The sequence below is a fragment of the Ranitomeya imitator genome, chromosome 2 (assembly GCF_032444005.1).
Source record: "Ranitomeya imitator isolate aRanImi1 chromosome 2, aRanImi1.pri, whole genome shotgun sequence".
Lineage (NCBI taxonomy): Eukaryota > Metazoa > Chordata > Amphibia > Anura > Dendrobatidae > Ranitomeya > Ranitomeya imitator.
Genome location: NC_091283.1, coordinates 416,268,575 through 416,295,711, shown reverse-complemented (window position 1 = coordinate 416,295,711; position 27,137 = coordinate 416,268,575). Strand labels below are relative to the sequence as shown.

Genomic DNA, 27,137 nt, shown 5'->3' with positions numbered 1-27,137 from the left:
ATTTATATGCTTTTTGTATGGGTTAGTCCTAACCCCCTGAGCCCTTTCTTTTGTCTACAAGGGTTACTTAAAGGGCAAGTCTATAGACATGTGATATTACCATCAACAATCCTGGAAATGTTAACCTGCCCAACATAGAAACTTCTGCTAAAAATACATTTTTCAGAAAATGTTCTTTTTCTCATGTAAGTGTAACTCTCATCTTGCCTGAGGATAGACAGATCTCACATTTTCTGAAGAATGGGAGGAGCTGTCGCCTGCCTTTTCTACTTTGTTGCCACCTAGTGATTAAAACTTGCATGAGCAGGAGATCTGGAAAAGGGAATCCAAGAACTGCCCTGACTGAGATCTGGGTCCGATAAGTAGAATATATTATGAAATACGTGTCACACTGCCCCTTATTGACTAGAATATGGATTTACCAGTTCTGAGTAATCCTACCACTATGTATTTCTGTGTTTTTGAGGAATGTCTGCCTCCATTATGTGCAGGTGCCGGGAAGCGGTTTGCGTGATCAGATGTTTATTGTGTTATCTCAAAAGAAAAAGAAGATATAATTGTGATTTATTGTAGGGAATGCTTTGATTTTTGTTTTTGGTTTCTTGCTTGGCTAACAAAGGAATGAAGTCTTCAGCAAAAAAAAAAAATGCAGCAAAACCAGATTGTCCCACTCTTCACAGCGTATTGGGAGAAAGTTGAATGCTCTTTGGTTGCACAGTAATCTTCGATGGATGACAAACCTAGAAGGAGATAAATAGACAATGTGAACTGTATTAGAATAAAAATCACAGAATTTAAACTAATATATATATATATATATATATATATATATATATATATATATATATATATGTTTTAAAAATAAAATAAAGAAAATTTATTCAAAGCTTTTTGTGCATCGTGTTATTAGCCCAGATTTAATGGTTGTCACATACAAAAAATAAAATGTAAAAATTGACACAATGTGAGTAGATATAGGGTCTACCTCTTGTTTTGCGAGGCTCAAAAAGCTTCTAAACAATGACAGAATACAAGGGCAAGAGTTGGAGAGCGGATTTATAGAGCAAATTGTGCCAGAATTTTGGTGCCATTAGCTTAGTAAATATGCCCCATGGTGGCAAGGGCAACCAAAATGGACAGGCTTGTTGTGCCCCTGCTTGTTGTGGTCTCAATTACAGAGCACAGCATGACATAATGTGTAATCCCAGGGCTGTTGTATAGTGGCCTGTGGGGTATTCTCTATTAACAACCCCCTCCCTATGTGGTGTACAAATTATCGACATACCTTTCTCTGCGCTCAGTTGTTGCCTCTCTGCGCTCAGTTGTTGTCTCTCTGCGTTCAGTTGTCGCCTCTCTGCGCTCATTTGTTGCCTCTCTGCGCTGCTCAGTTGTTGCCTCTCTGCCCTCAGTTGTTGCCTCTCTGCCCTCAGTTGTCGCCTCACTGCGCTCAGTTGTTGTCTCTCTGCGCTCAGTTGTCGACGCCTCACTGTGCTCAGTTGTCACCTCACTGTGCTCAGTTGTCACCTCACTGTGCTCAGTTGTCACCCCACTGCGCTCAGTTGTTGTCTCTCTGCGTTCAGTTGTTGCCTCTCTGCCCTCAGTTGTCGCCTCACTGCGCTCAGTTGTCGCCTCACTGCGCTCAGTTGTTGCCTCTCTGCACTCAGTTGTTGTCTCTCTGCGTTCAGTTGTTGCCTCTCTGCCCTCAGTTGTCACCTCACTGCGCTCAGTTGTTGTCTCTCTGCACTCAGTTGTTGCCTCTCTGCGCTCAGTTGTCGCCTCTCTGCACTCAGTTGTCGCCTCTCTGCACTCAGTTGTCGCCTCTCTGCCCTCAGTTGTTGCCTCTCTGCCCTCAGTTGTTGCCTCTCTGCCCTCAGTTGTTGCCTCTCTGCCCTCAGTTGTTGCCTCTCTGCACTCAGTTGTCGCCTCTCTGCCCTCAGTTGTTGCCTCTCTGCCCTCAGTTGTTGCCTCTCTGCCCTCAGTTGTTGCCTCTTTGCCCTCAGTTGTTGCCTCTCTGCGCTCAGTTGTTGCCTCTTGGTGCCAAGTTACCTATCTGCGCTCTGTTGTTGCCATGTGGCGCTCTATGGCCGGACTCATAGCGTTTTGTTGCCACCATGCGGTGACCAAATTAAGGCTTCTTTAAAAATATTATGTTATAACCTTATGATACAATCTGTAACTGTTCTTACAATACTAATTTTAATATAAGATTTTGTGTTTGTCCCTATCCGCGGGTGTCAGGCTGTCCATGGGCTACATTGCCTAAGGGCAACCTGGCTGGATACTTCTAGAACATAAATTGGTGTACAATAGTGTTATACCACCCATATAAATTAAATACTTTAATACTGAACTATCTATCGATGTATTTACCCGGCCGGCCTTTGGATTTCTTGTTGTCATGCTCCTCTACTGTGCATGTTGGCGCTATATCAACACAAGGCGGCCTATCTATCCATCATCTGCAGGCGAGTGGCTGTATTACAGAAAAGTTCTTTCACCAACCATCAGGCCCAGTATTGCCAGCCGCCGTCTGACTGTCACCCCTTGTTCAGTGCACAGTACAGACGCTATAAGCATCGAGTTTCTGTGCCACGTTTTCACCGAGCCAGTTCACGGCCTGGCGCTGCCAGCTCATGCTTCTTTGTGCCTTCCTGACCTGGTGTTTTCTTTTTTAGACTCTACAGCCTTGTTCACATTAACCGTGAAGGGCAGAAATTATCCGGCAGCCCCTCGGGGAGATGAATTTGTGAAGCGCAGAGTGTTACCAACTGATTTAAGCTTGCAATTCCCGACTCGAACAGCCCTTTAAATGATTAAATGGCATTGCAAAAATGTTATCTGTAGTGATGACTGCGGCGCGCCGTTTATTATGCCTAATGTATTGGGCCTTTTTCATTTATTTATTCTCTGATTGTAATATTTGTAGTGGAACACATGCAATCAAATGTACCCCTGCCCTTTCCTCCTCCTCATCCCCTCCCTTCTTAAAGGGACACTACACCTAAAATTGGCAGCACAAACTAACTGCTGTTAAACACATTGTACAGGACTAGAAAAACATGGCTGCTTTCTTCCAGAAATGATGTTCATCCTTGTGATGGGCGGTGTCACATATTGAAATGAATGGAGCTGAGCTGCAATGCCGCACATAACCTGCAGACAGGTGTGGCGCTGTTTTTGGAGGAAAGCGCTATGTTTTTCTAAAACGTTTCCATACAAACGTTTTAAGTAGTGTCCATGGGGTAGGGTCATTGTCTGCCAAAGGGTGTACTTACCATAGTGGAAGACCAATAGGGCCCTTGTCATACTAGCTGAATCTCCCGGAATAAGCAGAGACTACTTGAGAAAAGTCTACTCTACCATATCTGGCTCTCGTCGAAATCTCTGAAAAACAGCTATTCTAGAACACTCCTACATTCAGGGAGGCTTAAAGAGGTCTGGCTTAAAGAGGTTGTCCAGATTAGAAAAACATGGCTGCCTTTTTCTAAAAATTGGTTGTATCTGGTATTGCATTTTGTCTCCTAAGAAATGAATAGCACTGAGCTGCAATACCACTTACAATCTGTAAACACTGTTTAAGGAAAAATACATATTTTTCATATTCTGGACAACCCCTTTAACAAAGTGGGGCATCTCAATGGATGTCTCTTCCAGATCCTTGCAGGAAAACATTAACAAGCTTGCTTTTGCCCATGAAGGGAATTAACCACAAAGCCATCATGTCTAGACCCCATGGTCATGAGTACGATTCTGATACTTGCTATGGGAATGTCATTTCTTGTAGGGGTGACTTGTAGAAGTGTAGGTACTATAACTTGTGGGGTCCCAATGAGGAATCCCTAAAAGGGACCCCAACTATCACTGGTCATTAATGGTATTGGTTCTTACATGGGTCAAAGGCCCGGCTATGAATTCAACCACTAGTAGGGTTTCGCCTCTGACCTTACACCTCCCGGGCTTTAATACTACCTCTGTAGCAAGACCCTTACCCATCACGTGCCATTTATAATACTGGGTGCGCTCGGGTGTGACTATGATCTCTGTACTTCCTTTAACCCCCAACTCCTACTAACGGACCCCAAATAGAATCCATTGATAATGCCTCTTTAAGAGCTTGTGTTGTTGGAGAGGGAAAGCAGGGCTAGGGTTAACAATGTCGGTGACTCACGGTGAGGTTAGGGAATCTCCGGCTGACGGGATGGTCAGGAATGTCTGTTACATCACAGCTCATTCATTCATTAGCATCTAGGAGTCAGAACACACATCCGTGAGTCTGGAGCCATGCGGCCGGCGCAGGACACTGGACCCTCACTCTTGTTTTATCACTTTTCCCATTTCTTTTTTTTTTTACTTCTGAAAATTCCCTTCTGCAAAATCCTCTAATTTGAGCGTAGTGCGGACAACCCTCATCAATGCCATCATTCTCCTTTTATGGCCAGTTAGGCCGAAGTTACATCTGTTTTCATATAGGATCAAGGTACTAAGTCGCTGCCAAACAACTCTGGCATTGGCTTAATTTTCCCTGCCGTTAAAGTGATTGGACATGTGAAATTCAACATACCTGATCTTTCTTTTCCTCCACCGGGGGCCAATAGATAGTTGGCCAGTCCTCCAAAATTGTATGACTTTACTATGATGTATGGAACACTTTTACTTACGGTAGCAGTTGATTGAAGTCTATTGTTATCAGACATTTTTAGACGTTTATAAATGAAGTAAAAGACCACAAGTCCCAAAAAATCTCTACACCACCAATACTATTATTATATTCTGTAGATATAGTGCTCAGAGTCAGGGCGGCGCCATCACCTGGAGAACCCAGGCTAGTCCTGAGGACTTTAACAAGTCTCCCCCGCCCCACAGATGATGCTGCCAATAGTGACTGAAACATTTAGGAAGTTGGAAATAGGTCGAAGTATCCATTGTTACCTCTGCACAGACCCCCCTTCCCCCAAAATGCCAGAAATTTCACAAATCTCCTCTTCATAAACTGTTGACTTTACATGTACTGGCCCTTTAAGAAGCAATGTGACCTCTAATTGGTTGGTGGGGAGTTAATTATAATGGCGTTTCCCTTATAGACACATGCGTTTGTCGTTTTATGGGTTAAATCAGTCTTAGGGCGTCAGCAAGCAGATGGTTAATGGATCAACTGCATGTGATTCCAATATTTTAAGAACAGCCGGATTCCTTTATTGGGGGGTTAGGGGGATCGGCCATCCCCTGTGGAGGGGACACACCCGCTCACGGCCCATTTTTAGTCTTATTCGCCTGTTTCTGAGATTTTTCTCCCTATTATGGGTACAAGTATGGAGAGCTCCGTACCACCGCCGTTCCCAAGTAAGCGTGCAAGGAAAAAAGGTACAAGACTGGGACTGGTAGCACAAGAACCTAATATTAGTGCCCTGAATGGGAAGGGGTTAAAGCCTCACCCCGCACATTGGATGCTGTGGGCGCGGATGTAGCAGAGCTGATTATATATTGTATATTTTGGGGTTTCTTAAATGCAATAGCAGTCCTATGTAAATACTGGGATAAAGCTAGGAATTTGCCAGCTGTCCTTGTAAAATTGAAAAAATTGATGGGTTTTTCATCTTCTTAATAATATTTTAATTGCAATAATTTAATTCTACTTTTTAATCTTTTTGCTTGCTGTCAGTGAATAAAAAAAGTCACTATTCTCCCAGAGGCTATAAAACTGTTGCAATAAAGTTGCACGGTTCATTTAAAGACTCTAAAACAATGTAACTAGACTTGTTGGACTGTAACTGAAATATTTCCACTCACTGATGGCAAGCAGGAATCCTGAAATGGTGCAAAATTGATGCTCAAAATACATTTAGAATACTGCTGATTTATACAATTTTTGAAAAATTAGTTGGGTTGAGCTGCAATACCGGACATGACCTAAGGCAATGGTGGCGCTGTTTCTATATAAAAAAACAACAAAAAAAACCTTTTGGTTCTTTAGATGTAACAATTACAATGTATGGTCTCCAGCAATAAAAACCATTGAGCCCCTTCATGTTATTAAAGCTCCAGGCTTTTATAATCTCTGCTTGCAGTCATTGAATGGGAACCCTAATTGCTATCAATGAAGCCCATTCTAATCCTTTTTTTATTAGGCCGGGGTCACACTTGCATCAATACCCGCCACTGCCGCCGCCACTCGGGACCGGAGTGTGCGGCTGCATGTATTTCTACGCAGCTGAACGTTCCGGTCCGGACCGCAGGTGGCAGTGCCAGGAATTGATGCCAGAGACTTGTGTGAGTTTCTCGCATTGCACTCGTAAGTGTGACCCCGGCCTTACACTGACAGCTCTGATATAATCCATGCAGGAAGGATGTTTCCATTCACTCACAGCAAGTTGAGAAGAACCGTTGCTGGTGACTTGCAGTTGAGCTGCAATACCAAATACAACCACTAGACTTGAGTGGTGCTGTTTTGCGGAAACGCTCTGGCGCCACTCCACGCCTGTGCCCTGGCGGAGGCTTGTGCTGGCAGTCTGTGGGCAATGCTCGGGTATGATTTATTACACTTTATAAAAAAACAATGATGATATAACCTCAGGATCTTCTGATTTATATTTCTGGCCCAAGCCACTCGTGCAGGGGAACGGGTCGTGTGAAGGGGCAGCGCGATGTGTTGTGCATGTGTGTGAACCTAGCGGATGAAGCCTGGGAACCTGGATCGCTAGTCCGGGCTGAGCGACTGCACCTCTGGGACTAGCCCTTTAAGAGACGAAAGGGGTGTGGGATCCTACGACTGCAGCTTCGTTCTCAGGATCCCGCTGCCGCTTCCTTCAACGCTGCTCCCTCTCACTTTTCTAAATGAAAGCAAATGTTGGGTCTGTTTCCCATCCTTCTCTGGGGTGGCATTAGGGGGTGCTACCCCTGTCACCCTGTCTCCATATGTCCTCCAGTCCGATCCTCTTGACCGTACGTGTGTCCTGTGCCCCTCTCTATAGAATTTGGCTTGGTTCTTATAGTGGGTGGGTGGGCCTTACCATAAAAGAGGGGGGTTATTATTAAACATGTGTGGGAAATATGGCTGTGTCCATCTCCCAGATTTTTGTGCTCGTGTGTCTGCCAGAGTCTTAAGATGTGAATATCGCTGGTGGGACGCACGTCTGCACATAATATAAGCGTGGGGGTGGAGTGTGGTGAGAATAGTGTTAATTTAAAGGACATTTCCCCTTTAAATAAAATATATAGACGCTTTAATTCTCATCAGCTTTCCATTTTTAACTGACACTTTTGGAATTTTCAAATTTGAATTTTGTTTACATTTTGTAACTGACCCTTGTGTTTGAAAAATTCTAAAAGTGTCAGTTATAAATGTAAAGCTGGATGAGCGTGATACCATCTGCTAGAGCCCCCAACAGGAGTCCTTGCCCACCTTTCCCTGATTCCAGGGTGACGCCTCTACCCAAATTCCTCCTTTTCCTCTTTGTGCGAGGTATACCGGTAGTCACCCAGCTTTCCTGCCTGTTGCGATGGCAAATCTACCTATATACCGGTAGTCACCCAGCTTTCCTGCCTGTTGCGATGGCAAATCTACCTATATACCGGTAGTCACCCAGCTTTCCTGCCTGTTGCGATGGCAAATCTACCTATATACCGGTAGTCACCCAGCTTTCCTGCCTGTTGCGATGGCAAATCTACCTATATACCGGTAGTCACCCAGCTTTCCTGCCTGTTGCGATGGCAAATCTACCTATATACCGGTAGTCACCCAGCTTTCCTGCCTGTTGCGATGGCAAATCTACCTAGTTACAATTTCCAAAGCTAATAGAGGTGAGCTATAATACCACACACAACCTGAGGGGCGCTATTTTTTTTTTTATTGACGAAAGGAACTATATTTTTCTAATCCTGGAAACAATTGCTGTGAGTTTAAGCAGCAAATCGGCATAAACGGAAGCTTCTCTTTTTTAAAGGGGTTGGCTAGGATAAAAAAACAAACAAACAAGAATAGCTGCTTTCTTCAAAAAACAGCGCCACTCCTGTGTTCAGGTTGTCTCTATTATTACAGCTCAATGCCACTCACCTCCTATAGAGTGGAGCTGTAATACCAGGCATAACCTGTGGATAGTTGTGGTGCTGTTTTTTATTTTGGAAGAAAGCAGCCATATTTCTCTAACTTTTTTTTTAAAGCTCTTATTGCAATTCTCTTCCTTAAAGGGTTAAAAAAATATACCCAATTTGTTTATTATTGCTGTTTTCTTCGGGAAACTGTGCCCCACCTGTCCACATGTTGTACCCACTCCATTATAGTGAATGGAACTGAGCTGCAATACCACACACAACCTGAGGACAAGGGTGGCGCTGTTTTTTTTGGAAGGCGCCTTTCCCCGCTGTCTGTAATAAAACTGGCATAAGTTTTGCCCTAATCCTTGTCACATTTGGTCGGTCATAATTGTGTCAGCTGTTGGGATGCATGACGCCAGGGTGCCGGGGCGTGTGTGTCCGGGTGGCGGACTGTCACTAGAAGGACTGTTTGTGTGTGAGACACTAGAAGTGTTCAGTCTTGTGAGTGCGCAGTGCGGTCAGGCACCGTGCCCAGCCAGATAAGCATCATATGAAAACAGAGTAGGCCATGACACCAGTTGTAGACAGTGCTGAAACCAAAGTGGGAAGGAGGGGGCCTGGGGACAGAATCCGGACAGACCAGACTGGAGTTCTTCCTGCCTCTCCGAGAACTTCAATAGTTCAGGACTTTACAAAGATTTTATTGAGGAATTTCAAATATGCCGAATATTGTAATTATATCCTATAGAGGGCCCTACGCTCGAAAAACGAAACGAGGGGAGTTATGAATCCAAGGACTTGTGATGTAATCACTTTCAAAATGAGACCCTGACCAGTTTAATTCTCCTGGGTCCCACTCCTAATACCTTCAAAGGGTTATCCACATTTCAGGACATTTTTATTTTTAAATATATGTGGTCTGTGGTCATAAATCAGCCGAGAAGAGCTAAAAAAAAAGAGACGGATAAGAGTTAAAAACTCTTCCATTGGAATGTCAAAATGGGCTCACTCTTGGATTCTGAGTTAACTCAAGCTAAAAGCATGGACGCAATTGTTAATGAAACCCATTTACAACAATCATTTTTCGTCTCAAATATTGAAATTTGAGTAATAAAAAATGTCCTCAAATAACTCCTTTAAATAGGTGGTGGTGTTAGGGAACCCTGTGGCCAGCCAAGGACTATCCCTACAGGAGGACTGTAGCTAGTATGATGATGACCGGACGGCTTGAGCATGTCAAAACTGTAGCTGCTTCTATAGAGTGGCTCAGAGAGCCTTAAAGAGTTGATTTTCGAATAATGGTAAATATACAATGGTTGTCTTAATGATTAACCCCTTTAAGCTGACAACAAATATGACTTCCATTACAAATTGATTGTCCCTCCCATACTCTGGAGTTATTTAAGTCCTGACCCCAACCATGCCTATCTTGTGACCACAACAATAGCCCCTGTGAACGCCCTCAACTCACCAGAGAGATTTACATACTGTATACCCAGCTACCTTTTGGCCTTGAAGTGGTGGGAAATCTGGGACAGCTGTGATATTTCTCTTACTGAAGTAACGAGAGAGTCCTATAAGTAAATTATCTCATAATATATGCATATACAGTTCAGACCAAAAGTTTGGACACACCTTCTCATTTAAAGATTTTTCTGTATTTTCATGACTATGAAAATTGTACATTCACACTGAAGGCATCAAAACTATGAATTTAACACTTGTGGAATTATATACTTAACAAAGAAGACCTGAACCCAATCGAGATGGTTTGGATGAGCTGGACCACAGAGTGAAGGCAAAAGGGCCAACAAGTGCTAAGCATCTCTGGGAACTCCTTCAAGATTGTTGGAAGACCATTCCCGGTGACTACCTCTTGAAGCTCATCAAGAGAATGCCAAGAGTGTGCAAAGCAGTCATCAAAGCAAAAGGTGGCTACTTTGAAGAACCTACAATATAAGACATAATTTCAGTTGTTTCACACTTTATATATAATTCCACATGTGTTAATTCATAGTTTTGATGCCTTCAGTGTGAATGTACAATTTTCATAGTCATAAAAATACAGAAAAATCTTTAAATGAGAAGGTGTGTCCAAACTTTTGGTCTGTACTGTACCTCCCAATATTTCCTTTTTTATCCCTCTGGAGGACCAAGTGGACATTTCTGGGTCAGATCGGTGCCATACTTAAAATGTTCTGCTCATAGGGATATAAATATTGGGTGACATGACCTCGGCAACCATGTGACCGATAAGGAGGCATATCTTGGGGTATCTTTGTCCCCTTTAACATCTGATTCTCATATCAGATTTTGCATGGGTATCTGGTGCAAAACTTGTTGGGACCTTCAGCTCTCTGATAGTGGGGTGTTGAAGCCAAGGCCACAGTTTGACATTTTCTATGACCTCTAGGGACCTTTTCTTGGCATACAGTACGTGTCCCGAGGGGTTATGAAACTTTAGGCATTTCTGAAAGAATGATAAGATCAATATGATGTGTCCTCCTTAGATTCTGGTCTTAAAATATCCTCCAAAAATAAGGTGCTGGACTATCACGTGCCAGATTTAGGGAATCTTCTATATTCAGTACTCCATGACGGATGCTGCCTTTTTTTTTACATACTTTTTCTATTATTTTTGTATCCTCCACACATCTGTTCTCCAAAGGAGCTGTGTTTGTGTCTACTCCACACATTGATACCAGCTGGGTTGTTGGTCCAGACAGAGCTCTTGACAATTTGCCAATCTACACGCCTCAGGGGTAGACGTGGCTGGAGTGTTCTGCACCTTTATAACACAGATCCCAATGCTCCATCAAATTAGGCTGAAACCTCAATTGTCTGTTTTAACTTTTTTGAGGCAATCTGGGTCTGATCGTAGGTGGACCTGAGTTAGAAGAGTCTAAGATTTTTGGGCCTTCATTTAGGTGTATAGGTGTTTCTTTCAGTTTTTATGGACCTGGCTTACTTCGCCTGGTGTCCTCATTGTTACTTTATAGAGATATTTTGAGGGTATTAATTAGGCGAAGAGGTTCCAATTTGTTATTTAACAATTGTTCGTATCTTGAGGGAAGTTTCTGTGTGACCAAAATATGATCATATGACGTACTGGTACAACTTGCCACTTGTGTCATGCACATAGCAATGTGGTCAACACAAGGCTTGTAGTCATTTCATTTTATGGGCTCGTTATCACAATGTTCTGGATGCCCTCTCCTCCACACATTGTAGAAATGTATCTAGATCTGGTGTCTTGCTGTTTGTGACTAGACATACATAATGCAAAATGTCGTCAGTCAGTCCTAAAAGTGGTAATCGCATCTGCCAGCTCTCACACCTGTTATGCCCTAGGAAACATCTAGCAGCGCCAGGCGGTGTCATGACTGGATCTGGTCTGCTGGCTTTGATCCCTGCTCTTCGTAACGTAGAAGTGTCTTTGAGTTAATTCCTTCCTTATTAGCTTCTACTTGGAACTCATCTGATGAGGCAAATTTGCCGTCACACTTTTTTTTTTTGTTTTTAAAGGAACCACTTATTTCAGACCATGTCCATGTTCCACAGCCATGCACACCTTATTGAAGCTTTTCTCTACCTAAGACATGATGGCTCAGCAGCCAAGTGATCCCACTACAATTGGTCTAAAGGTGTCCATACAAATGTAGTAACTGTCAACCAAACAGTGATTCAGCTCCAGGCTAGCCTTCACGTGCATGTGTTTTCAAGGAGTTAATGGGAGTAATTGGCGCCATGAACCTCAGTTGGTGACAGATCTCTCCTGAGAACAAAAGAATTGGGCATTAAAATTCAACATGCCCAAGTCTTTTTTTTGCTCAACATCATCTTTTGGGAAGAGTTGTGATGGTTCCTTACAGTTGTTAGGCCCTTCTGAAATTGGAAATGTGTACAGGGATTTAAGTCCTCCAAGCGCCCCATCAAAAGCCTCAGCCCACAATTAATTTTTCAATTTTTTTGGGGGAAACTAGCTAAATTTGGGATGCTTTTTCCTCTAATAGAGCTTCAGGAGTACATTCAAAATCTTAGTGGTCTGGTATTCTACACGTAGCTTGATTTGTTGGATAGGCAATTTGTCATGAGGGTTCTCCATGAAAAACGATTCTCCCTAATTCGGCCGGTGTAGACCTTAAATGAGCTCCAATCATCTTATTTTATTGATTGGCATACGTTGTCAGTAGAATCTGTTTTACTGAAGGATAGTCTTTCCTAGTAGAATATTTTTGTAGTCAAATTAGATTATCGAGAAGCCTCCACACCATGTTGATCTGTTGAAGATTGTCCCAAAACCCAAATGTCTGAAGAACTTGAAAGATTTGCCAAATGGGCAGGTTTTGCTTGAACTTTACTAGTGGCAGTAGTGTAATGTATAGATTTTGCATTCGGTCCCAAGAATTACTACTCCACCTTCTAATTTAGAATGCTGGCATTTTTCTTTTGAGGCAGAGGGATGGGGTATGACTGCATCCCTTAATGTGGGCAGTAATGGTTATGAATCCCATTTCCAAAAAAAAGTCTAGGATAGTCATTTTTAGTAGAACCCATTAGAGAGAAGACAGTATTAACAGGGTTAAATGAGAAGAGAGACCATTCCCCCTCCCTGTTAAAACCACACTTGGGACACTCATTTCCAAAGTATCTAGGCGGGAGCAGTTTGGCAGCGTGGGATGACCCCCTCCGACAATTCTCCTCCCGTCACCAACAGCCCACTAACAGCCCAGACCTGTTTTCTATCAGAGGCAAATTACTTTGTGTATTTTTCTTTTTTTTCTTAACTTTGGATCCTACATTTAGAAACACATGCGGCGCAAAGGATGGGAGGGTTAAAAAAAAAATTGCAATTGTAGGCTGCATATTGGATAACCCCTTTGCTGCCAAGAGCAGCTAAATAATATGGGACACATTACATTGCAATGCTCCCATCTGGACACAGTAGGGTTACTGTATCCGTGTTTCCAGGACTGTTATCCCAGGAGAGATCCCCGCCATATGATCTCACAATAAAAGTTTTCTTTTTACGATCCGTGTAACTGTTTCCCTTGCTATTTTCTCCTGTGAACGGCTGCTGTTGGGTTGGCAGGTCCTGTTTCTCCCTTTGCTTCCTCATCGTGAAGCTATTTATTGGACCCTTATGGGGTATGTGATAAAACAATACAGGGAGATCATTATTACGACCGTTCCTACTAATCTTGAAGATCATGTTCTTCTGGGGTAAGTCAATGGGACTGAAGGGGGTCTCTTGGTGGGTTGTCACATTTTTTTTTATTATTATATGTTTTGAAGGTAAAGGTGAATGGTGAGTTAAGGACTGAGCTGAAAAAAAAATGTTGTACCTACAACGTTATACGAAGATTTTGCTCTGGAATTTTATTTGGGTTTTACCCTATGGGTGGGATGGTTCCCTGAGAAATTCAACAACATGTGCCACATGGTTTTTAACGACTGGTCATCTACATGTTGACCAATATTTGAGATGTCCTCAGTAGTTGCGTAGGGTGATAAGGGTGTAATGGTTCTTTTTATTTGAAATCCATCTGCACCCCAAAATGTAAATGTTAATACTAGGACGCATGCTCCTGTATGATTATTTTTACAAATTTCTACATTGATGTTTTTTGGCATCCGACTGTGCCATATAGCATCCCGAGTATCCCACCATGCTTCCATGGAGCTGGTCAGATCTCATTCTTTTATAAAAAGGAATGAAATCAGCAAGCATCTCAGAAACACAGTGTTGGTCTGAAGTCCATTTTTGAATGGCAGAATTTCCTGAAAAATTGATATTGTCCTATAGTTCATAATGTACTGCTTATTGTGCCAATTTGTGATTGAGATGTCAATCAGATCCGATGGAGATGACCAGCAATGAATGGAAATCCCCTGTCAAGTACCGTGGGTGTGAGTTAGGGTGTGGTTTAGGATGTGGCTCTCGTACTCTGCCTTTTCCTTTTAGTCTTCTTGGGAACAGTTTTGGAAGGGAAGGCAAGCCAATACTTTGAGAATACTGCGCTGCTCCCTTAGGTCAGAGTTGAATGTGGTCCATTTCTTCTTTTAACAGCTGTGTGTGAACTGGCACTGTGCTGATACAACTGGGAACAATATAATGACGATGCACATTTAAAAATAGACCCTTGAAAGAACTGGCTTAGGTTCATGATAAAGTTCTTTTTGGCGTGGCAACTGTGAAGATTCTTGTTTTGAAAATACTATAGGACATCTGTGTTTTTTCTTGGTAGGTTCTCCATAGGTTGGCACACCTACAGATTGGCATAATAGGCTGGCAACCGATGACTTTCCAGTTATGATGCAGCATGCTGGAGCTTGTGGTTCTGAGGTCCATTAGTTGCTTAAGCCTAGCCTTGAGCAAGGGAGGTCTTGGCTGAGGGCTATGTGTGTGTGTGTGTATGAGGCGTAATCTGGAAAGACACTTCTGACAGCTCGCAGGGAATCTCACATCTGGAAATCACTCCCTGTCAGGTGACAGAAGCAGCTGGAGGAAGTTCGGAAAGGGAGGTGGGAGTCATATGAGGCTTGGGAGAAGATGTGAGATTTTAACAGTGCCCCAAAGGCTGGGAGGGAATTGATCATCCAATGATACAGTACACACCCTGTACACTGTTCGGCTATTGCACATGACTTCCATTAATTACTCTTTTTTTTCTTTTCTTTCCAACTTCTGGATTACGCTTTGGTTTACGAGTGGTTGTTTTATTTTTTTTCCCCTTCCCCTTTTTTCACTTTAATTTTAATCCCATAATAGTCAAAACATTAAGTCAATACAATTCTTATGAAACCATAGAGGCTGTAAGTCAGGTCATGTAGCTACAATGCAGAATATATTTTAGTTTTGGCCACGGAGCATTGCGGAGGTTGGAGTCAGAACTGAACTCTAGTACACCAAATGTGCCAACAAGGACAGCTTCTTCTTCTTTTTTTTTTTTTCCAAGGCCTAGGAGATCCAAGCTAAATGGTTTAGTGCATGAGTGATCCAATAATAAAGACGTGATTCCCCATGTACAGCTTTTATTTCTTCTGACCATCACGTAAACTTTGGATATTGCAATCGAGACATGGGTCAACCAAGAAGGTCACCTCCCCCTGATGTTCGCTTCCTTCTTTTTATGGTTGAGAATTACTCATCTCCGGCATAAAACTGAGATTAGTTGGGAGTGGGTTCTCAGAATCCCAAAGGAATTTATACGGTTCCAACTGCAAAAATACACGTTTCCTTGCCTAACAACAAATTTTCATAGGGTTGCTCTTTAGCCAATAGGTAAAACTGGTCTTGGCTGCCATCGAGGCAGCATAAGATACTGGTGTTTCTTGTTTTCGCTGGTATGGAAGTAACCTAGATTGATAAAACTTGACCATTTTTCACCATCTATTTGCGATAATAGGCAACAGTCTTGAAACATCCAACTTCACTGTACATTTTTTATTTGTTTTGTTTTGGAAGTCCCAATTTTTTTTACAGAGTTAACACTTTTTATATGATCACCAAAAATTCGGCAAAGTAGTTCTCTCAATCTAAAGTGTGGATGGATGTGGACAAGGCATCTATTCACATAGCTGGCCTTTTGTACAGGTCTCAATAGTTTTTTTTTTTTGATAATTGATATACTTTTGGCCTAGATGACTGCGACACAACTTTTGACTTGTGAGCTGTCGTATTCCAGTGGCATAAGCTTGTGATACAGTAATAGCCCAGAAATTGAGTGGACTACCGTTGTTTTTTTTTTTTTTTTTGCTGTTGTAAATTATCAAGTTTTTTTTTTGTCTTCATTGCTCTATGTCGTTGTCATGCTACGCAGCTGAGAAATTTGATTAAAAATCAATGTCTAGTTTTGGTCTTGCTGATTTATGCCAACCATTAAGTTCCATAGTGATGTGTGTGTATATAGTAATAATAATAAAAATAATAATAATAATAATTTTTATTATATAGCGCCAACATATTCCGCAGCGCTTTACAAATTATAGAGGGGTCTTGTACAGACAATAGACATTACAGCATAACAGAAATACAGTTCAAAACAGATACCAGGAGGAATGAGGGCCCTGAGTGAGTCTATAAACTGGTCTGTGACAGCTTTTGTCTTTTCTTTTTCAGCAAGCACTGGTTTGATGGCGAACTCTTCCCCCTCTTTCATGGGAGGTTTCCTGGGTGGTAGCCTGGGCTCTGCAGCAGCATCAACACACCCAGCAGGAGCATCCTCATCTCCATCAGAATCTACCTACAGGGGCCCCCATGGGGCTGCAGCCTCCCAGATCTGGTTTTCTCACTCCCATGAAGGTCAGTACCTCTATGTATGTTTCAAAATAGAATTGTATTGCAGTCGGATCGTGTTGGGACAAGTAATATGGCATGTTTTGAGTAAAGTAGGCTTCTTTTTTGCTCCTTTTTTAGAGTAATGATTTAGATCTTTTGCAGAATTATCATTTTAGATCTGTTTTGCTTTGTTTTTTTTCTTCTAATATTGCATAATTAAAAAGTATGCTGTTGCGGTTGTTTCTTTTCTTCTACCACCAGCTCTGATACATACATTCCCCCTACCCTAAGAAAAGAGTCTTTACAGCTTCCTCAAGTGTACTATCATCATCTTGTCTCTTCTCACCTCTCTTGTATGAAATTTCCACAACAAAACTTTTAGTCTTGCACTCCAAGGCCCTCATCTCCTCCTCATCAAAACCTGCTTAGCGGCATTGTCTCCAGACACCTGTGAGCAGGAACTTCATGTCATCAGCATACAGAGAGCTTAGACTAGATAACCCCTGACCCACTGAGCGTGTTAGGAATGACTGTGCCCTCTTCATTGTATTAATCTTTACTCTTTTTAATCCTTTCCTTCTGAAAACCAGCTGGACATTGTGCTATCCAAATTGGTTGGTGTGCGAATCTGTATTACAATGTGGTGTAAAATATATTGTTCTCTAGTAGAGGCCTATGGGACCTTGACATCTTGTTTGGATTAGGCTACTTTCACACTGGCGTTTTTTGCCAGACGTCGCAATGCGTCGTTTATGGCAAAAAACGCATCCTGCAAAGTTGTTTGCAGGATGCGTTTTTGCCCCATAGATTAACATTAGCGACGCATTGCGACGCTTTGCCACACGCCGCAACCATCGTGTGACGGTTGCGCCGTGTTGTGGCGGACCGCCGGGAGCAAAAAACGTTAAATGTAACGTTTTTTGCTCCTGACGGACCGCTTTTTCCGACCTCGCATTCGCGGTCGGAACTCCGCCCCCACCTCTCCGCACCTCACAATGGGGCAGCGGATGCGCCGGAGAAATGCATCCGCTGCACCCGTTGTGCAGTGCGTCAAACGCTAGCGTCGGAATCTCTGCCCGACGCATTGCGATGGGGAGATTCCGACGCTAGTGTGAAAGTAGCCTTAGCTAGTTGTTGGCCATAGTTTGTCCAATGACTACCTCTCCCGATTCCATCATTAAACAGAAACGCTCGGCCAAGCGCTACTATGTTCTCTACAGAAAGCCTCTGACAGACTTCCCTGGTGGCTCCTGGAGAACGAAAGGATCGGCTATTGGAAATCCAATGTGCCTTATCCTTCTCTCTATATGTCGAGGGAGAGTCAAGAAGCCCAAATACACATTAGACTAATCTTGGCAGGCCCATATAATCTTGGTTGACAGTAAGGTCTATGGAGGTAGGGAGGAATGAACGTGTCCATATACTTTAGAGCAAAGTTTGAAGGACATGCCACTTTTGGCAGGAACAAATAACTTCTGCATTTGGGCCCCTACTATTGGAGGAGAAGAATCGGACATGTTGAATTTCAACATGACTATCTTTTTATTCACATGGAATAAAAGCCATTCCCAGCAGCTTACGTCCCTTTTCCCATTCAAAATAAATGCATGATTGGTCAAATTGAATGTACATGTGTGTAGGGGAGCATGTAATGATGGTTTACATGCACCTTCATTTTTACAGTATAATCATAGTATTCACATCTCTTGACATATTAGAATGCACACCCACCCAAATATCTAAACATTCCTTCTAATTTTAAAGGTTATATGTTACGTGAATATATTTTAGTGTATAGATTAATCAGTTGAATACAAGCAAGTCCATACATGCATGACGGGGAGGGGATCACTCAACAGGTTTTTCGGCCTCAAAAGTATACAGAGATGTATTTATGGCCAATTTTGGCCCTTGGGCCAAAACTGCCATTTAAAGTTGTCGTACCATGTAACAGATCACCCATTAAGCAATGCCCTCACCCATAATAGGCTAAAGATTATTATTTAGAATTCAATAGTCGCCTAACAGGTGACTCCCCTGTTTAACAATGGGGAATAACATCAAGACCTGGTATGTTGCTAGCCCTTGGGCGCATAGATTAATTGCATCTATACCTTTCAACATTGTGGGACAAGCTTGGCTTGATTCATGATTTAAGTGAATGAAGCGCCCCATTAGGGACTGTCCTATGAGATGGAATTTTTTTCTTCTCTTTTGTCATCAAGATGTTGAGCGTCCGTTTTGCTTGTGGGAGAAAGAAAATGAAGACAAACTGTTTTAGCTGCAAGGTTCTTAGGGTGGAGCAGCCTGTATTTTAAGCTGCTTCAAATATGTCAAGGTATGTTACTGTGTTGATGCAGCGTTTTATTGCTATGTTGACCCATTGGTTGTTTAGGACAACTGGATCAACAACTATTACATCCCTTTACATGATGGCATGATTGCTACTAATGAAAGGGCTTTTGATCCATAATTTCTTTAAAAAAATGACCAGTTGGTTCCTCATTGGACGTTAAAATGTCTCCTTATAGAGTATCGCTGGATAAGTTTGATGGACTGCTGATGTTTAATCTCTAGGGGTGACCATACATATTAAATTTGCCCTTTATGCTGGTACCAAAAATTGTACTCTTATGTAGAGTCACCCTACCTGGTGTACTTGGACTGTCTCCAGCAGTCTCCTTCTCTCAGTTTGGCTCTATGTTCCTTCTGCATTCAAGATAGCCACCAAAGTGACATGGCGAACACAAAGACAAGTCTAAACCATCTCTTCCCTAACTTTCCGATGCTGTAGGAATGGGAAGATATGGTTTAGATTTATCAATGTGCGACCTTGGAAGCAGAAGGAATGGAAGGTCAAACTGAGTGGAGGAAACCACTTCTGCAAGCCACTATACCACTAATGTATTGTTACTTTTCCATTTCAGTGTAAAGGGTTTCTTAAAATTATTTCTCCTGTGTAACCAATAAACATGTATACTTGCTTTCTTCTGTGGGAGCAAAGGATCCAGCATGTTGAAGTCCCACATGCGCTATCCTTTTTTCCTCTCGCAAATCTGTAAAGAGCAGGGTAGCTCCAAATCTTATTCTAATAGAATGGGGAAAATACCGTAAGTATTTCATAAACTTGCCGATTTTGCAAGTTTTGCCACCTACAAAGAATGGAGAGGTCTGTAATTGTTATCGAAGCTACACTTCAACTGTGAGAGACAGAATCTTAAAAAAAAAATTCATAGAATCACATTGTATGATTTTTACATAATTAATTTACAATTACAGACCTCTCCATTTTTTGTAGGTGTCAAAAGCTGAAAAATCGGCAAGTTTATCAAATACTTATTATCCCCACTGTAGTTAGGGTCACAGTGATGTGTGTTGGCTGTATTAACCAAATCTGGCCCATCAACCTTTTATAAGAAGGTCTACACTACCATAAACCATGGTGCACAACCACTTTTATCCATGTGTTGCTCCACTGTTTGGCACATAGGGGCAAATCAAATTTTGTCAAGAGTTTGTTTATCATCGCATGTGGAATAAGACAATCATGTTGTATCTAACTAGTTTAGTCGCTTCCATTTGTCCTTCAGGAGACCCTCAGCTGGCGTGGGAAAAATGTATAGAAATTGTCTTTCAATCAAGAAGAAGAAAGCTGGTTTTCTTGTGCCACCTATTGGAGATGGCTACTCTTCAAGTCCATGTCCATCCTTTTAACTTTTAACAAGCCTTTCTTGCCAATGAACATATTTGGGCACAAGAAACTTTTCAGATTTGCTAACCTTATAGTCCAATCTGCATGATGTTAAAATACCAGGTGGAATTTCCACGTTTCGTTTTTTTTTTTTTGGGGGGGGGAGGGGGGTGTCTGTTTTGATTTCGGCTGGCATTGTGTAGCTGCTACTTGTGTTTTGACCCCTGTCTCTTTGTGTTTGTTTCTTGTATCAGCCGTCTACTCATTCTCTTTGTATGTTTCCTTGCACTGGTTGTTCGATCTTCCTCTCTTTTGAATATGAAGCCTGACGAAGGGAGGGGAAGTTTGGATGGGGAGGGGGTGGGGGGTGTAGTTCTGATGTGGAACAAGCCAGCTGGCATCTTTTCAGACTAGCAGCCGGGCATGATGCCAGGGCCCATAGCCAATACCACCTCCCGCTCTCACTTTCTTTAACTCTGCGTGTTTCTGTCTCTCTGTGACTGAACTAATTTGGGAGGAATCAGGGTGTGGTGAGAAGATGGCCTTGCCCTTAACCATTTGATGGCAATTTCTCACCATGTGATATCTGACCAGGTCAGACATTGATGATAATGTTTAGTTGCGAAAGGGTTGATACTATATAGCATGAGGGAGGGAAGTTATGTGTTTCCAGTTTCCAAACTCAAGGACTCGGAGTGTTTGAAGACGCGGCATCACTCATTTTTCACTTTGATCAAATGATTTTCTTAAGGCTTCAAGATGAAATCTACAGCAGACTTGGGCAGTCTGCGGCTACCAAGCCGCTGTGGAACTACAAGATTCAGCACGCTATTCCAAAGCAATTATGAACTGTTTGTCTGGTCTTAATTTAGTCTGTAGACCACAAGTGCTGGATGAAATTCTGTTGAAAGCAAACATTAAAGAACTTAAAATACATAAGGGGCAGAGAATCAATCTCTGTGTGACGGAAAACTGGCGCATATACTGTATGCAATTTGAGGATAAATGTGGCACAGTCTTTGAAGTCTAGAATCTACCCCCAAAAATCAACCAACTCAACACTAGGACAATCCTTTTTTTTCATTTTTACCTATACATGTGGCCATATTTGCCCTCCAAAAAGGTCATAAACCAGGGGTGGAATACATTTTACAGAAAAATAAAGGGCCTATTACACCAATACAGAAATAACGTACAATTGGTGGAGAAAGGTTGAACTTGATGGACCTAGGTCTTTTTTCAACCTATGTAACTATGTAACATTCTTTATTTTTTGGCTATAAAAAATTTTTAAAAATAAAAAGTTTCATGCCTGGAGCTAATTTCTAGGAATACTAGAATCTCTGCCTCTGACATAGATATGCAACAGGTGAGGCCAAGGCTTAAAAATATGGAGTCAGGACTGCTTACCGCTTTTAGACCCTTTGTTTTTTTTTTCCAGAATTTTGGAATTTCTGCAGTTATTGGTTGATTTGGACAGTTTTTGGATGGTCTCGGGCAGATAAGTCATATTGGGTTAATTTGCGTGGCTCTTGGAGGTCTGATAGAAAATGGGACTAAAATGGGGACTCAAGTCTAGAATCCCCTCCTTTTTGCACACAGTATGTTTCATAGAATTTCTACCCTTCATGAACGTAGGTATATTCACAACCTGAAATGTATACATTGGGGAAAAAGGAGGTTCAATTGCATAGGTATGTAAAAAATTGAATTTTTTAATAGGTCAAATATTAAAAAAATTAAAAATTCAAGCAAAGAGAACTGACATAATGCGCTGACATTATAACCAAGTAAATAAATGTTGTATAAATACTAGCAACAATCACAAAATTGAAATCTGTGTCATCTATTATATGAGAAGAGCCCAATACACTGTAGTAAAACTATGTTATCCAAAGCATGGTCAGTATATTCAGATGTAACAAATAAAGTGCACAATTTCGTAATTGGTTTGTATAGTGTAAGCGCATAAATTACAAAATGGAAACCTGACCCACAAGGAAAACATTTTTATGGGCTGGATAAGGCAGTCTAAATGAATTCTACAGTATAGTAGTTCATGTTCTATAACATCACCATTCAATAAGTGAGAAGGGGGCATGAAGAGTCAATAAGCTCATGGAGCATAGGAGACACATAAAGATAGTACTTACAAAGTGACTGGTGCCTTGCTGGTATATGCAGCGCACTACCATCCCGATGCCGCCGTTTCGTCTATGCTTTTTTTTTGCAATTGAACCTCCATTTCCCCCAACTTAAACATTTATTACATCTATTAATGTAGGTTTGTATTGCCAGTATTTCTCATAGACCGTGTTAGAAAAAACGTAATGAATGTAAAGTATCGATATATATTGTCCGATAAACACTTTTGCCCAGACTGTTTATCCCAAAAAGTTTACCCAATGTTCCAAAAGTTTAGTGCCAAGTTTGGTTTTAGGTCCTTCTCGAGTTAGTGGCCAAAAAGAAAAGGAGAACTCTCCTTGGCACCTGCGCAGTGTACACTGGTGGCACTGGAGTTCTGTGCCCATGTCGGTCCAGTGCATCTTAACCTGCCAAGTAATTGAGAACATAACATTTTTATTTGGTAAGGTTGAATGATTTGTTTTTGGGCTTTATATCCTGAAGCAGTTCCCTACTCCCACATCTTTCACACACCCTTCCCCAGCTCACAGAGCAACACAACAGCGTTAACATCTGCTGCTTATCCCATCTCAGCAAGAGCTTCCTGCACCCGGCCTTCCTTGCCACCAAGGGCTGCACAAGATTGGCAGAAAAATAGCTTTTTTTTTCTTTTTAACCCCGTCTAGTTCTTGTGCCAGCTGTATAATTAAAGGGCAGCGTAAAAGAACCTCTTTCGCAATGTCCTATGCACGTACCAGATTAGTGTTGCATCATGAAGAGTGTGGCTACCAGTTTCCTGTTTGTCGTCAGCACTCATTTTGGTACAACACTCATTTAATTTTTACATTTTTTAGATGTCTTTAGACTGAATTTATTTTTTTGATTTTCAGGACTTGTCCTCAGGGGTCTTACCTAATCGGCAGAGTTTACATAGTGAAATTACGACATGGCTTTATTGGCATTTGCTGCTCTTCCATCATCCTCATATTTGGCTTCAATGATGTTGATAATGAGTCTCAAATATAGGAAAATGCACCATATGTGCCCTAAAAGGTCTAGATGGAATCTTTCCTATTGATACTTGAGGCAAAATGGTTCTCCTTGAGGAAATCTATCTGTTTTAGTGAGTCTTAAGCTCCCCACATACACTTTTCGATAGCTGTCAACCAAACGATGTTTCGCCAGTAGCTATCATGGCTGTCACTCCCATACTTGGCTGAGCACTCTTGTGTTCTCTGGTGGCTTACCTCTGAAAAGAATTGACAAAAGGGATTGACAGGCCAAAATCAGACATGGGGATCTTTATCTCCCTTGGTCATCATCTGACTGGGCCCCCATACACACTAGACTATTGTACTCTTCATTTTTATATAGCGCTAACATATTCCGCAGCGCTTTACAGTTTGCACACATTCTACATTCCCTATCAGTATTTCTTTAGAATGTGGGAAGAAACCTGAGTACCCGGAGGAAACCCACGCAAACACAGGGAGAACATACAAACTCCTTGCAGATGTTGTCCTTGGTGGGATCTGAACCCAGGACTCCAGCGCTGCAAGGCTGCAATGCTAACCACTGAGCCACCGTGCTGCCCTAGACTATTGGCCAAACCATAGATATCTCTGAGTTTGGCCAACGTTGGTCTTTATAGCAAGTGTTACCTGGGAAAAAATATGCACATTAGCTCTGCTCTAAATAAAGAAAACCCTCTAGTGCCACCTATAGGTGTCTGACCTATTTAAAGTGACTTTAACCGGAAACAACCATCTGTAAACAGCTGTTTCAGAGTCCTTGCTCCTCATCAGCGCTGATTAGTTGGGTGTGATGCCTATGATGCCTCTGCAGAAGTACTGGTTCTGCTTGAAGAGATCCAGCTATCCAAATAACGTTCATAGGTTGCATGTCACCTTTTGGTTCTCAAGGGGTACTCGTTCTTTTCGTGAAGATTCAACTATTGCAGGGAATACCTTGCAGGTACCATTTCATAGGAAAAATTATCTGCTTAACCTCCTATGAGTGAAGATAGTACACCCTATGTGTGTGAGTATTACCTCTGCTACGGTAAAGGAATGAGTTGAGCTTGTGTGAGACATCAACCTCAAATGTTACTTATTTAGACTGAACTGTGTGCTAGAGGGGCATAGTAATGAATGAATCTACATTATTATTTTCAGCACTCCAGCAAAACATGGGTTACCAGATGCAACAGATGCAAGTAGGATTGGGTGTGTCTACGCCAATGGGGAGAGAAGAGCGGGCAGATGTTAATGAGCCCATGAACAGATGTTATTGACATACAGCCTGTTCTCTTGATAACTAATCCATGGTTTGGTCATCTGTGACCGGGTTGGGTCTTGGTCCTATCTTACAGCCTGTTTTCTCCAATAACTAATCTATGGTTCGGTCATCTGTGACCGGGTTTGGTTTTGGTCCTATTTTACAGCCTGTTTTCTCCAATAACTAATCTATGGTTTGGTCATCTGTGACAGGGTTGGGCACTTCTTCATTCAAAAACAAATTATATATACCGTATATATTTTTAAAAAATACTTTTATCTGTTTTTCATTGTAGGTTCACTGTACAAATTTTTAGACTCTTTTAAACTATTCATTTATAATTTACATACCTAAATAAAAAAAATCTATAATATTTTGTAAGTTTAATGAAAACAAAATTTCATTCCATGCTAGTGACCCAAACCATGGCATGCACTTTTTGGCAGCTAAGGTGTCCAAGAGACATAGTGAGTCTGTGCCAACTCTCTCATACGACTTCCCAGTCACCTGGTATGTATATTTATAAACCAAGAATGCTTTAGCGGCACTCCACACCCCCTCTCCCTCCTCCTACTCCTCTTGGGATCTCCTGTAGGGTTGGGTGTCAAGGAAATACCTGGCGTTACCTTTAATGTAGCTGCCAAAACAGCCGGCAGTTTTTCAAGGGCTTGCTTTGTATTCTTCAGCCATAACTGTGCTGCCTAAGTTGTAGAACATCTCTTGCTTGAGTCTTACGATTAACAGTCTCTCTGCTGGATAAAAAAAAAAAAAGAAATAATAAAAAGTAAAATAAGAATTGAAATTCCTTCCATCAGTGAGGGTTACGCACAGTTGGGATAGATGTGGGTAAACTGCTCCTTACCAGCTGTTACTCTGCAACTGTCAGGGTGGGTGGAGTGTTGTCCAACAGTTAAGCAACCGCAGGTTCGGGCGGTGGGGGGGGGGGGGGGACGCACACGTGCAAATCAACCTAAAGCAAGTATTCTGTTAGAATGAAGGCAAACCAGCTGAAATAAATTTGTAATTTTTTAAAATTAAATTTTAGGGAAAATTTGAATAAAGGAAAGTGTGTTTTGCTTTATTTTTTTACTTTATTTTTTTAAAGAATTTCCATCTCAAAAGTTTATATTTGTTTTAGGCCGGAGTCACACTACAGCAAGATACGTCCGAGTCTCGCAAGTTAAAGCCCAGCTCTGGCACCAGCACTCCGGAGCAGAGCGTGCAGCTCCATGTATTGCTGTGCGGCCGCACGCTCCGCTCAGGAGTGCCGGTGCCAGAGCTGGGTTTTAACTTGCGAGACTCAGACGTATCTCACTGTGTGTGATCCCGGCCTTAGATTACTTTTTTTTTTTTCTTAAATGTCATAATAATGACAAAATAAATATATGTAAAAAATTGACAATTTCTGTTACTTCATAGATTCTCTAAAAACAAAATAAAAAATGTTAATTAAGCATTAAAAAAAAAAATTGAAGTGGAATTGTACTAACAAAACACTTGATATTACTCTCATTCTTCGACTCGTGCCAGGTAATTGTCCACCCCACTCCATAAGGTACTTATGGTACTGGTAGATACTTCAGGTTGCATAAAGAGAAAAATCCACCTTTTTGTGCTTCCTAAACCTCATATTCACTCATCACCACATTGTTAAAGTCCTCCTCCTTCTATCTTTCATGTCTCTCCGTTTCCCCTCCTCCCCCTCCTGTCTTCAGGCATTGGCAATAAAAAAAAAAAAGTAATTAAACTTGCAAATGGAATTCCTACAATATTCCGAGGTCAACCCCTTCCTCCCTGGATTGGCATGGAGATGACACGCGTTTCAAGGCTCTGGAAACAGACTTCTAAACATTGTCACACAGACCTTGCTGGAAATGAAAACAAAGTGTCGTGCATTAATATAGACGGTATGGGAAATCTGCTGCTGGTTCTGCACCCTCTATGGGAGACACTGGATCTCCTTCATACTGTAGATCTCATCTTTGTGGGGTTTTATTACATTTCATTGTTTTTTTGTTTTTTATTTTGTTTTAATTATTTTATTTTTTTCAAAAAAGAAAATCCTAGCGTTACACTTTTTTTTTTCTACTGGATCTCCTACAGAAATCTCAACTTTGTGGGTTTTTTTTACATTTAATTGTTTTGTTGTTTTTTTTTATTTTGTTTTAATTATTATTTTTTTTTTTTTCAAAAAAGAAAAACCTAGCATTACACTTTTTTTTTTCCTTAAGTAAAAAAAAATATATAAAAAATACCAATATGCATGTGGGCGTTTTCATCTCATTGTATAAGTAACTTTCCCTACTCTACCAATCCAAGTAGCCACAAAAGTCAACATGACTGACCTAAATAATGTGTAGAGGGGGCGGGTGCCACGGATATTTTTGTAGATGGGGCATGTGTTTGCTGCACAGCTATAAGCCTTGATGGTGCAGGAGCAATGCCACAATTTGGGCTACAGGTGGCAGAATACCACTGTGAACATGTGCTCTTATGTTGCAGCCATTTTTGACATCCTTAATTTTTGGCACATTCTTATTTATTTTTAATATAAAATGTAATTTACTGTCACCATCAGCTGTAGCTCATCTTTTCTGGCGTTCTCCATCCTCCCTAGCCCGTTTATCTCATAACTGGTGCAACACACAAAGACTTGTTGTCTGTATGCGTCCTTGAATGAAGCCATTTCAGGCCTTGGCGTAGGCTCCAGGCTTCAAAGCAGGCTGCACATTT

General features: G+C 41.6%; 1 protein-coding gene and 1 long non-coding RNA gene across 7 annotated transcripts in view; one reads left to right on the top strand and one right to left on the bottom strand.

Moving 5' to 3' along the window:
- BAHCC1 (BAH domain and coiled-coil containing 1) overlaps positions 1–27,137 on the top strand; it is a 131,357-nt gene that overhangs the window by 44,159 nt on the left and 60,061 nt on the right. For 5 of the 6 annotated variants that reach the window (XM_069750759.1, XM_069750758.1, XM_069750762.1 and 2 more), the window contains one exon: positions 16,154–16,336. In XM_069750759.1, the coding sequence (XP_069606860.1) occupies positions 16,154–16,336 (183 nt within the window). Of the gene's footprint in view, positions 1–13,136; positions 13,255–16,153; positions 16,337–27,137 lie in introns of those variants that run through there. The other variant, XM_069750761.1, reaches the window with a different exon arrangement.
- LOC138664245 (uncharacterized) lies at positions 506–25,157 on the bottom strand. Its single transcript, XR_011318311.1, has 2 exons — positions 25,031–25,157; positions 506–740 (listed from the first exon to the last, which is right to left on the bottom strand). It is a non-coding gene; the product is annotated as an uncharacterized lncRNA (long non-coding RNA).